This window comes from Rhinolophus hipposideros (genome assembly GCF_964194185.1).
Source record: "Rhinolophus hipposideros genome assembly, chromosome: 11".
Classification (NCBI taxonomy): Eukaryota; Metazoa; Chordata; class Mammalia; order Chiroptera; family Rhinolophidae; genus Rhinolophus; species Rhinolophus hipposideros.
This window is the reverse complement of record NC_138057.1, coordinates 18,295,293-18,313,003: the sequence shown is the minus strand read 5'-3', so window position 1 is coordinate 18,313,003 and position 17,711 is coordinate 18,295,293. Positions and strand designations below refer to the sequence as shown.

General features: G+C 41.9%; 1 protein-coding gene across 1 annotated transcript; it reads right to left on the bottom strand.

Annotated features, from left to right (window-relative positions):
* KLHL9 (kelch like family member 9) lies at positions 1–4,294 on the bottom strand. Its single transcript, XM_081065398.1, has one exon. It carries the CDS (start codon positions 3,773–3,775, stop codon positions 1,922–1,924), a length of 1,854 nt encoding a protein of 617 aa, XP_080921524.1. The 5' UTR covers positions 3,776–4,294; the 3' UTR covers positions 1–1,921.
* Positions 4,295–17,711: the final 13,417 nt, after the last annotated feature.

The window sequence follows — 17,711 nt, the reverse complement described above, 5'->3', positions numbered from 1 at the left end:
TGCCAGTTAAATTATATTTATTATATAAAGAGACCCTATAACTTGGTATGAAAAACAACGCAACTGCAATAGGTATTATTACAAAGGCAAAGGACATGAACATTTGCTCAATGAGGAAACACAGCTACTCAAAAAACAAACTCACTAATAATGAAATGATTGGGATGCCATTTCTCATTCAATGCACAAGGTTAACAGCAATTTCTACTTTTTATATTTTCTAAATGTACTCAAATGTTTTTAGTAAAAAATTGAATCATTAAAAAAAAACAACCACAGAAAGTATGAAAACTTCTGCCAGTGCAGAAATCATAAAAAGCATTAAAATAAATCAACACTTGTATGGGCAGTAAGATTCAGATCCCTGGAACCCAATTGCATTTGTCTTGGTTCCTGAGTTTTATTATGAGATCATCAATAAAGAGAAGGTTGTTCCTATTTACACTATGACAATCTCCCAAGTATAGAGATATACATATACACATATATGGTAAAACTACGTATGTAAATTTTCTCTTCAGGTAGACATTGCAGGAAAGTACTTCTTGAAAATCACTCACTATAGAGGATTCCTATGGTTCTCAACCAATAGGGATGCCAGGCTGCCCTTGGTATTGAAGAGGCTGAAGATCTACTTTAGTTTAGTATTGCCTGCAAGACAGCAAGGTCCTAGGTTTTCTGTAGCTGGCTCCTTAGGGAATCTGAAGTTGGTCCTGTTCTTTAGAAATAGCCAAAAGGACATTTTTTCTGATTTGATGCAGAACACAGTACACTTACTGCTTGCTCAGATCATAGCCGTGAGGCAGATCACACAAAGTTGCACACGGGCTGGAGCAGCACCAGAGCAACCATCTCAAATCAAATAATCTTGTTAGAATGACTTAAGTTGGGAGACTGAATTTAAAATCCTAAGCTCTGTTCAGCATATTTCTTTGCTTTTATAGTATCATAAGTCTTACTGAACACAAATGTAGAAAATCGCTGAGCCTACATTTAGAGCAAAAGCCAAGTCTCTGAAACCTGAACTTCGCTAAATAATATGTAGAAAAGCAACTCTATGGAAAATAATATACAGGCAGAAAAAGTCATATGTTTCATCTGAAGTAACAATTTAGTCAAATGACAAACTTGGTTTGTCAATTTAATATGTAGTGCTTCTATCTCAATTCAGTATGACTATACAGACATTTATTCTCTGCTATTGAATTCCCATCTGAATAGAAATAGCTGCTAGGTAAAAGAAAATAATTTAAATTTAGAAACAATTTCACTATGCCTGAAATTCCAATTTAAAAATTATATATGTGTATGTATGTACATACATATGTGTGTGTGTGTGTGTGTGTGTGTGTGTCCTCTCTCCTCCCTCTCTCCAGCGATACAGACTTAGGGCTATACTGTTTTTTCAAGTTAGTATTTTTTTATTTACTATTTCTCCTTTTTGCCTAAGAAATTTCACACATTCTGAATGCACCAACACAATCTGGTGAGTTGGCAGCTATGTCAAAAACTATGAAAAAAGGGAGGTAGCTAATAATACTTGGCGACTTTTTGTTTAATATTTTAGGTTAAAGCTGGCAGCCTCCCTTTGATATTTTGCAAAGATGAAAACTATCAACTTTGAAGCATAATGAACATAATTATACATTTACTACAATCACCTACAATTTGACTTACACACCACAAAAAGACATCTAACCTTTTTTTTCACAGATCTTTTTACATTTTTTAAAACAGCTGGCTGTGTTGAATACATTTTCAGAATGCATTTAACCATTTGATAAACATACTAAGTCAAACAATACAAATAATATCAGTTACCTTTTTATCTAATAACTGTACTAATCATTGAAAGAAGATACAACTGAAGGGGAATTATGAGATCATCCATATGCACTGCAAAAACATTAAGACCTTAGTCCTAAGAATGATCTGAAGGTGCTGAAAGAGGTGATTCTCTAGAAGGTGACCCAGGGTTTTCTTCAGGTGGAAAAACTGTGAGAGTACAAGCTCGAATGCCACCAAGTGACTCTGGAAGGTCAAAAACTTTATGCCACTCATCCTTTTCTGGGTCATATTTCTGGACAATTTCTACCATACAACGATTATTCCAAGAATATCCACCTACAACATAGATTTTATTTTCAAAAACGGCAACTCCAACATCACTTTGACCCCTTAACATAGCAGCAATTGGTGTCCACTGGTCAAGGGTTGGTGAATAGTATTCACAGCTTAGTACATCATCATAATCACTTGTTCCTCTGAAGTGATTGCCACCAATGACATAGAGCTTGTCTCCAACTGTACACATGCAATGCAGACCTCTGACTGTAGTCATTGGAGCCTTCTGTGTCCATTTGTCTGTGTCTGGATCAAAACACATGAGCTCGTTTTGGAAAGTGTCATGAGTAATTCCTCCTGAAATATACATTAAGCCTCCATACACTGTTCCAGCATGGCCATAGTGGGGTTCACTCATTTTTGCAACATAGCTCCACTCATTCATTCTCGGGTTGTAACATTCTACTGTGGCCAGTTCACCAGCTGCACTTCGCCCACCAACAGCATACAGATGTCCTTTGAGGGCACTCAAGTGGAAGAACGTGCGCTTTTCATTTAATGAGGCAACCTGCATCCATTTATTATACCGTGGATCAAATCTGAAAACTGTATCAACAGCAGTTTTTCCTTTTGTATCATAATTACTTTGACCCCCAACTACATAAAGAAAGTTTCCAATGACAGCAATGCCATGCTGGTAACGAGGAGCATCCATAGGGGCTAAAGATCTCCACTCTTGTGCCCTTTCATCATACATCCTTAATTCTTTACTGACAACCAGCTGCTGCCTCAGAACTCCTCCTAATGTAACCAAATGTGTTGAGTCCGATCGAATGGCAGTTCTATCTGACTGCATCACTGGCTGCATATATGGCATCATTTGGTAATTGCTAGCTTCCAAAAGCAAATTCACACAGGTATTGTCCGTTCTCATGAAATCTACTGTCTGCACATAATTGATGAGGTCCTGTGGTGTCATCAGTGGAAATCGAATATTCTTCATTAATTTTGCAGCATAATCCATTCGAGGGTCTTCCAACCTTAACCAGCGACAGGCAGCCTTGAAGAGCTCAAGTTCCGTACAGTGCTTAAGACTATTACTGGAAAGCACAAAGGCAAGCCGTTCAAAAGGGAGTTTTAGAAACTCCCCAGTACTCAATAATGCAGGAAAATTCTTCAGGATAAAATTATTGACATATTTATCCACTTCTATAAGATTATAGGTGTTAGCTATTCGCCCAACTTCAACACAGTTATCTAAAGAGACTCCTGAAATAAGAAACACTTTACAGAAGTCCAAAACAGGTAAAATTTGTAAAAAGCTGGCAGCTTCAAGCGTGTCCTGAAGATTGTCCATATTAAGAGAAAGTTTTGCAGTATAAATAAAATCAATTATTTTCTTCAGACCAACCTTGTTCACCCCATGAAGCTTAATGCACATTAAATCTTGTTCTTTCATTCCACCTGTAAACATAGCTTTGAAATAATCACTAGCAGACGCCATCATAGCTCTGTGAACAGGGAAAATTTCATCTCCATCACCTGGTACCAAAGTCACATCACAAAGCAATCCTTCTATTCTAAGCTGATCAAAGCCTTGCAATACCACCGAACTGTGTGTATTGCTGGTAAAAAATCGTGTGGTTCCCGCCTTGCAAGGCTGTAAATGGGCGGAAACGCCCATTTCGCCGTTACCAAGAGACACTTTCATGGGAAAGCCTGTCGCACACAGACGCCCGAGAAAGAGGTTAAAACCGGAATGCTTTCAAGGAAACGAGGATGTCCCCAGCGCAGGAGATCCGCTTTCCTCGTCAAGGGCAAGCAGTCACCGCGGCAGCCCTCTGAGCACACCAATCAGTCATCCACTTCAAAGGGTTCTGTAGCAGGACCACAAAGGGCTGCGGACATCAAATCTGATTGTTATGCAGATGATTCATCATCTGAAGGCAGTTAATTGACCCGGTTCACCTTGTCTGGCCTGCGCGGCCGCTCCTCCAGCAGTTCCGCTCCGGGCCCAGGGGGAGGCACCGCCACGTCCCGCGGCTCCGCGGCTCGCTCGGCGGCGACGCCGGGCACCTCCGCGAGCAGCCTGCTGCGTCCTCCGCTGGCACTAGCGCTTCGTCGTGGCTCGGGCTTTCTTGGAGCAAGGGCCTGGAACACGGCTCAGGCACACGGGCCTCGGCCCCAGACGCCCAGCCGGTCCTTTCCGGAAAGGCCTCGTCCCAGGATCCCCCGGGCTAGGAGCGGCCGCAGCACTTACTGCGGCTGCGCGGCTGCGCGGCCGCCGAACTCGCCAGTGGGCGGGGGTGTGGGGGCGGGGGTGTGGGGCGGGGGGAAGGGCGCTGGAGACTGGAAGGGGAAGGGGCGGGGGTGGGGGCGGAGCTGTGTGGGCGGGGCGCGAGCGCGGCCTCTGGGTCGTATTCTAGGTGGGGCTGAACAGGCCAGCACGTCTGTTGTGCTGCACGTTTGGGGTGCACTCTTCACAGCTTCTGATCTCTCCACCCCCCCCACTCCCCAAGGCATACTTTTTGTTTAAGGTTTACACTTCCTGGCTTCTGCCCTTTGAATAACAATGAATTACGGCTTTTATATAAATAGAAGTAAAACAGCAGAGGAGGGCACGGGGGGTGGGGGTGAGGGGGTGGCGGGAAGATGCTTAAAAGTTTTCCTCCATAAAAGACTTTATCATTTATATCCCACACCATTTAATTGACACTTCAATTATAACTGGTTCGTATTTTCAATCATTTAAAACACATATCATCTGTCTCATTAAATACCAAATTGTGACTACGCTATGTAAATAATATAGCCTGTATTTTTGCCTCCCAGTGGAATTCCACCATCAGTAATTCTTCATGCTTTTGTTTTCCATTCAAATTTTTAAATGGCTACACAATTGTCCAATAACTACACATACCGGTGCTGCCCTTTCCTTTGCCCATTATTTGTTCCTGAATATATACCTTCTTGTCCTCCATTGTTTTATAGAATTTGTAATTTACAGAATCTGGGCACAAAACTTTCCCGTTTTGGGATAAATTCTGAGACATAAATATTTCTTTCCAAAACTCACCGCTGATGTTTTGAGTGTGCTTTTCCCTTCTATTTATCTTTCCTTTTATAGATATTTTATTAACTTGAATTTCTTTAATTACTAGTAAATTTATATTTGTCCTATGAATAAAATGTATACTTTGACTAAATTCTTCCAACATTTTCCACAGTTGGAAGTTACAACTGTCTTTTAAATTCTTCTAGTTTCTTTTATGCATATGCAAACTAATCAGAGTATAGCTATATTCTTTTTACACTCTCCCAATTTTTATATAAAAGATACTTACATACCATACTCACTGTTCTGCACCTATCTTTTTTCACTTGAAGATCTTCCCATATAATAGAGAACTTTTTTTTAAGTTTATTGGGGTGACAATTGAGACAACTTTTTAATCTTTTTTAAGCAGTTCTATTTTTTCCCCACAAATAGGTGTGTCATATATTATTTACTCATAGACACTTAGCTGTTCCAGTTGTTTTCTGTTGTTTCTGAAGGATGGCAGCAAGATCCCAAAGCCTCAGACCACTGCTATCCTCCAGCAGATGTTTCAGCAGAGCTTCAATCTGTTCAGCATAAGAGGTTGGCTGGGATGAAACTGTACTGGATAAATTCTTTGCTGGACTTTATCAGCATCAGGAAGTCCTAGAGACCTGCTGGATGTCTCAATTGGGGATGGAAACACTCTCCTGAGCTATAAAGACTCCATATTGGCCCTGAAGAGGTACTGCCAAGGAATCAGTCTCTGGGTGGAAAAGAGAAAATAGAGCTGCTGTACCTGGGAAGTTGTGAGAGGAAGAAATCATGCTATCTTTCTCTTTATTATCAAGCTTAACAAAAATGACTAAGAGCTAAGGAACCAGACCCATGCTCTTCACGAAACTATTATGGACAGACATAATTCATCATACTCCCAAATGTTTAGCCACTTCAAAAGACTGTGGTTTTTTTTCCTGCTTGCATCATGAAATAAGTTGAATCAAATTTATCACAACACTTATTGGTAGTGTTACTGACCCACCTCCCAAAATTCAGGTCCATGTCATTGATGTGCTAGTAAACAAACATTGAGACACTGGTGCTTGGAGATACAGAAAGGTTTATTCCATTTGGCCAAAGCAAGAGGATGAGAGAGCAAGATCCCTCAACTCTGTCTTCCTCAAAAAGCAAAAGTAGGGAGTTTTTATGTGGCTAGGGAGCAGAGGAGGGGAAATTTCATGGAACCAAAGGGAGACTCTGTGTTTCTTTAGTCATAGATAACATATTGTGCAACCAGACTTCTGGGTGTCAGCAGCTGGTTGTAACTTTATTCCTTTTGTAAAATAAACTCATAAATTCTTCTTGTGACCCTGGAGTTATCTCCTCTTGCTTGACAAAGAAACAGTACGTCAGCAACTTAAATTTATATTGTGAGAACGAGATGTGCTGGATTGAAGAACCAAGATTCTGAGCCAGCCCGGTGGCTCGGACAGTTGGAGCTCCATGCTCCTGACTCCGAAGGCTGTCGGTTCGATTCCCACATGGGCCAGTGGGCTCTCAACCACCAGGTTGACAGTTAGATTCCTGGAGTCCCGCAGGGGATGGTGGGCTGCGCTCCCTGTGGCTGGCAGTGGCGGCTGGACCTGAGCTGCGCCCTCCACAACTAAAATTGAAAGGACAACAACTTGACTTGGAAAAAAGGCCTGGAAGTGCACACTGTTCCCCAATAAAGTCCTGTAAAAAAAAAATAGATAGAAACAAAGGACAATGAAAATGCATCTTACCAAAGTTAAAAACAAAAGAACCAAGATTCTGCAAAAACATCTCATAATAGTGCATCAGTGATGTTATCTTTAAAGCAAAAAGCAAAAAGCAAAAATTGGACATCTTGTGACCATCACCATTGTTTAAGGTATCATTGTTTTGTGCTTAACTAGCTGTATTTTCTATAAAAGTGTACTTTTGAACATTTCTCCTGGAACTTGCTTTACAGGCAGGCCTTAATTTTTGACTATAACCTGTGTGACAACCAAAGCAATTGACACATTTAGTTAAAGCCTATACCTATATCTTTAGAGTCTCTGATCTATCTAAACATGTTCATTGTTAACTGATGGTTTCAGTAGTATTAAGCCACTCTAAGTTAAAGCATCCAGTTCCTAGGGGGCCCATCCTAGATGGCCTTTTTAATGTGCTTACTCGTATGTACTTAAGTGTCTATTTTACTATATGTATTGTATTTCAATATTTGCTTCCATATCATGTTCACCTGGACGTTGTGCTAATTACATAAAAAGCATGCACTTTTATATTTTTAAATTATTCTCTTCATAATTTCAAGTTTTACTTTCAAATCTTTTTTGAAATTTTATTTTAGTTATTTTTTTAAGGAGCGTGCAGCTCACAGTTGCCCATGCAGGGACCACACCAGCAACCTGGAGCTGCCTGTACCACGCTCTAACCGACTGAGCTAACTGGCCACCCCTTCAAATCTTTCTAGGTGTGTTTATTTTTAACCAATGCCAAGACTGATTTTGCAACCCCAGTTAAAGGATGGAGTTGAATTTCATTCATTCATTTCATTCAAGCTATGTGTAACACTTGAATATCTAAATCACACGTTCTACACTCCCTTCATAGGATAAAAAGGTGAAGAAAGAAAACAAAGTGACAGCTGTCTTAGAGTCATAGAATGTGTAAGCTTCTGTTGCTAAGGAAGAAAGAGGAAACAAAAAAATTATAAAGTACGGGTTCAGACACCCCACTTTCCAGAATGACTGCCAAAGGCTCGGCATGACTCTCTGCCTTCACTGTGTGCCTCGGGAGCTCCTGAGTGTGTGCAGGAGAGCAGAGGCTTAGCAGGTAGGACACCTCAGAGCAGAGGAGAGTTGATTGCAATGATAGGTCTCACATTCTAACCCAGTTTCCCCAAGCCGTTCGTCTTGAGGTTCCCCACACTCTTTCGTTATAAAGTTAGCCAACAATTGACGCTTGGGCTCAACTTGCTTCCAAAATAGAAAAACAGTGTGGTGGGTGAAAGATGGCCACAGCTTCTTTAACACTCTTTCTACTCCTTTTCACCTGAGGGGCCCCTGTGACTGCTTAGACCAATCTGTTTAGCTCAAAATGTATTCACAAATGATCTGATAGTCCTATAAAAAAACACTCTGGGAACTTGGGCTGGATTGAAGTTGATATCTTTATTTTGTAAATAGGAGCTTAGATCCAATGGTCACACACTAGGCATGTCTTCTCTCGGGTCAGGGTTCCTTCCCCTGCATCACTCATTCCCTTTGCCCTTCTCTAGGATAATCACAGCAGGACGGTGCTTACGCACCTAAGGTCTAAGGGTCAAGACTTCCCTCTGGCCGGCCCTAAAATGCCCACTATGGGGGTAACTGCCTTGGGATAGAAACACAAGTGAGCGCCGTGTCTCTAGAATGCCGTTGTCATTCTTCCCTAGAAGGCCACGAACCTGGAGTCTTTCCTCAGCAAATGAGTTTGTAAGATGAACTAATGATCCCCTTGGAAGGTCAGAGAGCCTTGAGGCCACACTAAAGGGGAGATGTCAGGAGCTCACAGAGAAGCAGCAGCTGCTTAGGTAGAACGGAAGCTGATGGCGTGGAGCCAGAAGGGGCTCTAGAGGGAAAATTTGGAATGGGAATCCCATGTTTTTTGGAGACATGCTTGCTGATTTAGGACTAGGTGTTGAGAGGCAGCTAGCGATCTATAAGAAGGAAATAACTACCACGTGATAGTAAAAAACAAAACAAACAAAACCAGTTCCATTCACCTGAACCTGAGATTTTTTGCCATCAGCCCTCCTGAGCCTCAATCTCCCTATCTGTGAAATGAAGATAATTCCCCCGTTTTGGGATGCCTCGTGATGTTCTGGGAATCAGGAGAGATGTGTGTGTGCACTTGGGAAAAGTCAGGGTGCTCGGCCCCTATCAGGCGTTTGTTAGCGGGAGCAGGACCATGTAGCACAAAGACCTGTTAAGTGGCTGTCAAAGGGCCTGGCGTCCTGCCCCACCTCTGTCTCTTGCTAATCATTAGACACCAGACAAAATGCTCAATTGCTTTATTTTCTATAAAATAAAATAATAGTTGCGGCTACCCCTAGAGATGTGGAATACCCACGAGAAGCTTGTGGGGAAGTGCAATACAAACTCTTGCTATTAAATGTAAAGTACTATGAGGATCACAGCCCATGTGTCTGTCTAGACACACCCTTTCAATTGAATGTTGCCTCATTTGTGGACTTGAAGCTCTCCAAAATGACCTTCGTCATGATCTTATCATTGTTCATAGTGGTTCACTTGTATTTACAATGTGAACGCATTGCCTTGAAGTCCTCGTGACTGGTCCCCAATATCTGTTCCCTCCCACATAACTTGCCCACACTATACACAGCAATCTCGTCCTCGTCACCAGTGGCCGGTGTAGGAGTCGGCAGGTGGTCCACGTCCTGGTCAGTGAGGCTTGTGGTCAAGTTTGCAGAGGGCTCTGCACAGATGGCCTCGCTCTCAGTCAGCAGACAGAGGAAGGTTAGTCCCTTTCTGCCTCTGCACACTGTGCTCCATGCCTACGATGCCTGGCGCAGCAGCAGCAACTTGAGTCCAGGAGCGAATGTGCCTCAGAGTACAACCGATGCATTGTGGGTGGCAGAGGAAGACTTAGAAAGACGCTTAGACCCTTGAGAATCACTGAGCTGTTGAATCAACTATCCCTGGAGCCATCCTACCTCTAGACCTCTTGTCTCCAAATATAATGCACTTCTGTTTTGGTTGAGTCAGTTCAAGAAGGTTTTTTAAATTGCTGCAGCCAAAGGTATGTTAACTGACAAAACCTGTAATTTGACCAATAAAGTTACATAAGTCTTGATACTTACTTTTCCTTATTAATATTTTCACATCGTGAAAAATAACTCCCATCCTCCCTATCATAAAAGTGATGATCGTTACTGATAGTAGGCTTGACAAATATGGAAATATTTAATGGAGAAAATATAAATCATAATGGCCTCCCAACTTAGAAAAACTCACAGCTAACATTTTGGTCAATTTCTTCTTGGTGTTCGTTTTAACTTGATTTCACTTGTTTGAAAAATTTGGAGAGAGGAGGAAACTCACAATAGAATTTGCTGGACTGTGTCCTTCTAAAGGGAATGCCAAAAAAGGGATAAAAGTGGGGCAAATCTGGGAAGCCTTGCTGGAAGGAAATACCAAAGAGTGGAAGAGCTTTGAGAAGAGAGAGAAGTAGAGAAGAAATGCTCAGAGACAAAATATCACCTTCAAGATTTTCCCAAAGGTTGGTCATGGCCCTCTCTGTGGCTTTCCTTGCCATGTCTTTCCTTTTCCACTATCCTCTCCTTCCCTGTGTGCTAAACCTGGCAGAGACCAATCCTGACCCCTCTGTCTGGAGGAGGCAAACACCGGAGCCAGCTGGCGCCTTGCATATTTTGATCAGCTCATCCAGATGCATCTCGGTGATCACATTAATGGAGGTGAGAGCTGTGCTTCCAGGAATCAGGCCGTGAAACCTACACACATGATGCTCAGATTTCAGAGAAAGGCAAGAATTGCAAGAATTGGTTTATGGCAGAGGTTACAAAGTGACAGTCTCTGAGCTGTGTGTGACCCAAACATGCATTTTGTTAGACTGCATAGTATTGAAAAATTGGGAGATTTTAGATACATGTGCAGATTTCACTTTCGTTTTTTTTAAATATGAAGCTGTGGCAATGTTGAGCTTGCACTTCGGCATAGGAAGACATTAGCTGGAGGCAACTTGGCTGCTTCTTCATCCAGGACATATGCTCGTGTATTCAGCACATTCATGTGAGCTGTGCAGATACTGACATCCCACCGACTTTACTTATTTCCATGACCATCCTGGCCCCTGTTGGAGGGATTTGAGTTTTCATTCTGTAAGGTCTAGGCAACTCACTTGCCAGATTTGATCAAGTGGTATTGGCTTCTGAACGGCTGTGTTGAAAAGGTTCTGGAGCTCATTGGAAAAGAGCCACAATTGATTGATGATGTCTGCCGGGGCACCAGACTTGATGCTCACTGTCATCCGTAGTCTAAAGGTCAACCACCAAACATTTTGTGAAGAAGACCTGTAGGACTTCTTAAGTCAGGTAGAAAGTCACATCCAGATAGTTTGGAAGAAACAGTGGGCCAGGCTATCTGAGTTCTAATTCTGATTCTATCACTACTTAGCCAGGATGATTGATAGTTTAGTTCCCAATTTCTTCAGCTGCAAAACGGGGTTAGTGATCATTTCCCTAGATATATCTCAGGGTTGCTATGGGAATAAAGTATGACACTATGCATAGAATGCCTGGGATAACCATAACAAGTGTTGTTATTATTGCTTTCTTGTATTGATTTGATTTAAAATCCTTCCTCAAGTGTGTTCATTATTTAACAAAATTTGGAAATGGGCCTCAACCCAAGACAACTTGTAGATATAACTTCTTTGTTTTAGTTTCTCAGTCACTAAGAAAATTTTATAATACACATTTTTTTTTGTTTTTAATTCAAATGTGGAACTGGGGGGAGAATCTATATGGATCAGTCTATGTCTGTGTAAGGCCTATTTCCTGATTCCAAGAAGTCAGTGTTGGGAGTCAGCTCAGGTGCTGACCACCCTTCCTCATTTCCTATTAGATAGAATAATAATCATAGTAATAATGAGAATAGCAGATATTTTCTCGGTGCTCACTAGTAGAGAAAACATTTCAGATGTATTATCTCATTTAATCCTTACAATGAACCTATAAGGAATTTATTGTCCCCCAGATTACAGATGAGGAAACTGAAGCTCAGGGAGTTTAAGAAACCTGTCCATAGTTCATGGCAATAAAATGGCAGAGCTGTGATAATTATAATAACAGCATTTATTGAACACTCACTGTATGCCTAGCACTATCCTAGTGTTGACACGCACTATTTCATTTGATCTTTGAGGCAAACAGATTAGGTAGGTAATTTATTGTGTTTTCATCCCATGAGAAAACTGAGGCTCAGAGAGGTTAATTAACTTGCCCAAGGTCACACAGCTTGAGTGACTCATAGGCAGGCAGGCTCACTCCAGGGTTCACTACACTCTATTGTCTCGGCCTTGAGACAGGACTGCTAGATCTGAGCTTGTGCTGTGTCCACTTGGCTACCTGACCTGTGCAGTCTGTGGCTCTACACTGAGCAGCTTCTAGGAGGAGAGGAAGAGACACCAGAAGCAGGAAGAGATGCCAGAAGCAGGTAGAACCATGAGCAGATCTCTGGAGGAAACGACTGTTTAGAGGATCCTTTCTTGTCTGTGAAGGCCCTAGAAGAGCTCTGCCAGATAGGGGCCTCCAAAAGTAAATGCCACCAATACAGTTGTACATCAGATTGCGGTTGGATAGTCATTTGGCTCCTCATAAGATAGGAGATGAATTCTCAGAATTCTGCTTGTGAGGCAGAGCCAGAGAAATGCTCTTTCTTTGGGGGAATTTTTGTGCAGAAAACATTCCTGACCTGTGAGATCCGCACTGTGGACTGGCGGGAGTATCCACGAGGGTCCATTGCATTCAGTACTGGTCCCAGCTGCAGCCACCTCCCCAAAGCAGCCACTTAGAATAACCCATTCCAGCTCAGGAATCTGAAGCTGAGGCTCAGAGAGGTTGAGTTTATCCGGAACCATATCTAGCCAGTGTGAGAGCTGGGTCTAGCACCCAGATTTCCTGAGGTCCACTTTCATGCTCTTTGCTTCACACACATGTGGACAGACAGGTGGATCTTCTCAAGCCCTATTTCTTGAGGTCTTACAAAGTGCCAGCACCATCCAAACACTGTGTGTATAATAACTCAATTCTCACAAGCATATTGGGAGGCACTGTTATTATTCCCATTTTACAGATGAGGGAACTAAGTCTCACGGAAGTTGGAAAACTTTTCCAAGTTCACACAGTAAATGAGTTTGGCTTCAAGCCCCTATTATGCTATGTGGCCCCTTGGCTCTTTGTGACAGTCACCTGAACAGGCTCTGAATCTGGAAAACACTTGATGGTGAGAAGTATGGAGTAGGTGGGAGAGGCAAGACTGTGATCTGTGTACTCCGAATTTCTGATGAGGGTCTGTTGCTGCTGACGTGAGAATGACACCACCATGGGATCTGCTTGAAAAGAAAGTGATCTGTTGATTCTCCAGTGGGTGAACATGTCATTCAATGCTCTCATGTAGGGCGTATATTCACAGAAATGCCTTGATATTTATGCCACTGCTGAAAAATATTTTTAATATTGAACTCTGTGAAGATTTAATGCGATAATAAAGTCACCTGAGCTACTTTTGAAAGTGCTATTGAAGTTGAAGATACAAATTGTCTCAAATGTTTTTTCTGTGAAAGGAATCTCATTTTATAATAACGAAGCACACTTTGTAGCAGTCACTTGGCACAGAAAGACAATACAAGAAAGCTGTGTTCTCTCGAAACGTGGGTATCCTGGGGCTGCCCTCCCCTTTAGAAGGCTGAGCTGCAGCAGATGTCACTCAGCGGCAGTGTTTGGGGGTGGCCGGTGTAGCTGGGTGACATGTGAATGCAAAGAACCGTCATGGGCACTCCTGCTGGGCCACCAGGTCTGAGGTGTCTGTGAACGGCGTACCTGGTTGTGCAGATAGTGTCACTGAGGCCCACGGACCAGGACAGGCCAGAAATAGGCTGATGTTCCCTTCCTCCCAGTGAGCTTGAACTTCATGATTGAATTTCTTCTCCCTTTTCCTGAGGGGGATCTGCATTCTGTTTACCTGTGGATAACCTTTCTTTCCTGTCGTCTTCCTGTTAAATTCTATCAACACAACTGACTGAGATACATTTATTTTATTATTTCCTGAGCCCAACACATGTGCTGAGTGGTTCATAAAATTAAAATGAGCTCTTTATTCCTGACTGAATTTTTACACTTTTATTGGGTGTTTTGTTTTAAGAAAAGCCAATATGAGTAATTCCAAAATTACAAAAACAAAGGGTGTTGTATTTTTTTGTATTGCAAAAACCCTTTGTTTTGCAAAAACAAAGGGTGTTGTATTGTAAAGGGTGATGTATTTTTTTACACAAGGAGCTATCTCTGAGTTATTTTAAAGAGAATGTGTTCAGCAAGGTGATGAAAATTATTTGCTTGCCTAAATTTGATACACATATACTTTGTGTTGTGGGGCTTAGTAAATATTTTGATGATGTCATAACTCCAGCGCTGACACAGGACCACGTATGCTAATAAGCACTTAAAAAATATTTATTGAAGAATGAGGCTTTCTCCAAGTGCCAGACCTATTTTTTAACTATTTATTGGATATCTGTTTTGATATTCTACAGCAATCTCAAAATTTACCTACACATGTGATCTCATTTTTTCCCCTGAACTATCGTATCTCCTTCTCTGGGAGTAATGTACATGGTGAGTGTCCAGGGAAACTGCATGGCCTTCTTTTGAATCACGGCTTCCTCGTTTCCTAACCTGAAACTGCTCTTTGCCTCATTTTCCTCATCTGTAAAATTGGTATAATAATGGTTGTTGTGAGGACCAATTTAGAATGGTTAGCAGGGATCTGGCACGTAACACACAGTAAGTGTCAGCTAATATTATTTCCAATTTTAGCCAAGCACCTTCTTAGGAACTTCGTTAGGCGCTGTGTTGTCAAGCTCACCTCCCTTTTTCTCCCCAGAGCTAACCTGACTTCATCCCTCCTTGGTTTTGCCCACCCTAACACTGCCAGAATTCAAGTGGTCCCTATTGCAAATCCTGACCCCCTTTCTCTTCCAACACAACATCTGAGGACCAGGATGTTCTTTCTAAACTGGCTACGCCCCTCCCCATCGCTTGGGAGTCCACCTTCCTTAGTACAGCAATCCAAGCCTTTGATGAACTGCTCTGTGTCTCCAAACCCACATTCCCAGCTCATCTTCAGCCATCATTTGCCTCCCCCTGTCTCCATACTCTAGCTGCCCTGGACCCCTTATTGCTTCTGGAAAATATCACAGCCACTCCTTTTGGCTTTACCTCTCTCTGGATGAGACTCCCTTATCTTTCTTGTTTCACCAGTGTCACGTAGGCGTAGTTTTCCTTGATGCAGTTATAGTCCTACAGAAATAACTGCTCCTTCACATATGCCCCACAGAACCTGATTCCTAACTTGATGACAGCACCTATAATTTTGTATTAAATGCAGTTGTTAGAGTACCTGTCCCACTCCACCTTCCTTACTTTCCCTCCTTGAGGACAGGAACTGTAAACAATGAGATCTTTCTTTATCCATTTTTGTGTTACTAGGGCCTAATACATGATTGCAGTTCAATAATTTTTTTTCTATTTTTCCTATTATAAAATTAAAACATTCTCATGGCAAAAAAAACAAAAACAAAAACAAACAAACAAAAACAAAAACAAACAAACAAAAACCAAAAACCCTCCATGGGAATAAATGACTTAGAATATGAAAATCCTCCATAATCTCTGCACCCAGTGCTAACTCCTGCCAAGGTTTATGGACATCATTTCAGACATTTGCCTTGCAAACACTAACACAAACAAATGTTTGAAAAGGGAATGGGAGTACCTAATCAGGATGACACCCTATCAAAACTACAGATTTTTTTTGTATAAGAGAGGTAAATTGTACTGTGTTTAGATAGACTTTAAAGCCAATTACATTTCTCTGTGTTAAAGAAAATATAGAAACACTTGCTTCAATAAGAAGCAATGCTGTTATTCTGTAATACCTTCTGTTTTTATATGATGCCTCCCATCATAATTTCTCCTTTTCACTTGAAGGAAAATAGTACGGATGCACGGAGAGACAGTGGGGATATTAATTTCTCTTTTGAAACTAAGGGGAAAGCACGTGCTTCTACCAAACTCCCACTTAGCTTTGAAGGCAGAACGATTTTTCATTTGGAGCCCAAGCAGAATTTCAAAGGGGTTCAGCGCCAGTGCCCCCTCTCTGAGTTGCTGCTAAAGGCGGGTATAAATCTGGCTGGATCTGAGGGCCGCACACGTGCATTTCACAGGAGGGCAGTGCGTAGGGCTGGGCGGGTCCTCTGGCTGGCCTGGGGGTGAGGGCCATCTGGTCTCCTTTCTCCATCACTCTGGTTGCAGGTGCCCTCTCTGATACTGTTTCCTCCTTTCTGGTTTTCCAACGCTGAAATGATCATCTGATTCTTCACTTGTTCTCACTTCCCTTAATTGTCTCCTTGGAGCTCATAAAGATCATTTTGATGTCTGGCTCATAGCTGTTTCAAAGCATATGTTTTAACCTGAGAGTTTATTTCTTCTTCTTCTCTTTCCCCCTGAGTTCATTGTTCTTCGAAGCTGCCTTGGCTGGTCTACAAGCATGAGGGGTGCCTCTCAAAGGCATCGGTCCAAAGCTGCCCAGACTCCCTGGATTAACTTAAGCCGTCCTGCATGGGCAGGCTGGACAGCCACAGGGCATTCTGCTGGAGGTTACACATCCCTCCTTAGTCCCTCCTTCCTCTTTCCTTCTCCTCCGGTCCTTCCTCCTGTCCACCAATCAATAAAGAACCTGAGAAACAACCTCTGAAAGAAGAGACTTCTCAGGCCTTGATTGTCACACTGGCCTGGAGCCAAGCCTGAGCCTGCCTCAGATGAACCCAGAAGGGAGCTACTGAGAGGCAATCCGACCCCCAGTAGCCGCCCCACCCTCAACAAACTCATGTGCTCTGCCTTCCTTTCATTTAAAGCAAAAATGAAGTCTTCTAAGACATTCTCTAGGCTAATAGTAAAATTCCAGAACACCTTATTCATAAACCGTGTTTTCCCCAAAATAAGACTGGGTATTATATTACGGTTTCCTCCAAAAGACTCATTAGGGCTTACGTTCAGGGGATGTCATCCTGAAAAATCATGCTAGGGCTTATTTTCCGGTTAGGTCTTATTTTTGGGGGAAATGCAGTATACAACAAAATTGAGAGAGAATGTGTGTGATCATTTAAATGTGTGTGTGTGCGTGTGTGTGTGTGAGCTTCTCTACAACCTGGCTAGTATTCTCCTAGGTCAAAGTTCTTCTCGGTTAATTACTGACGGTGATATTTATCTTTTCCAAACATATTTAAATAATTTTACTACTGATATACTTATGTACCCACAAACAGTATCATATATTATGAGTATGCTATGTAATTTTTAAAATAGCATTTTATTATATGCATTAAATATTTCATAAATATAATCACAAAAAGGAAGGAAGGAGCTAGTATGTCAGCGTTCTTTGTAATACTCTCATGAAAGGGGTTTTCATGCATTCACACTTGAAACGCAGCAGATGCCAACCATGAGGGAATGAAGGTGCTAATTTATAATATTTTAAAAATGGTGCAAAGAGAAAGTTAAAAGAATGTAAGAGCAAGCTTAGCAATAAAAGAAGTGAAAACACTCCCAATATAGGGGTGGGAGTGGAATCCTTTCGTCTGTAACTAAGGAGGTCTGTAAGAAACCACGACAGAAGCTTCTGCTAACTTGAAGTTCCACCAGCTGAGAAATAAAAACACTACTGGGTTACTAAAAAATGGTCTTGGCACCTTAAGCAAGGGAAATGAAACTTTTGATTTT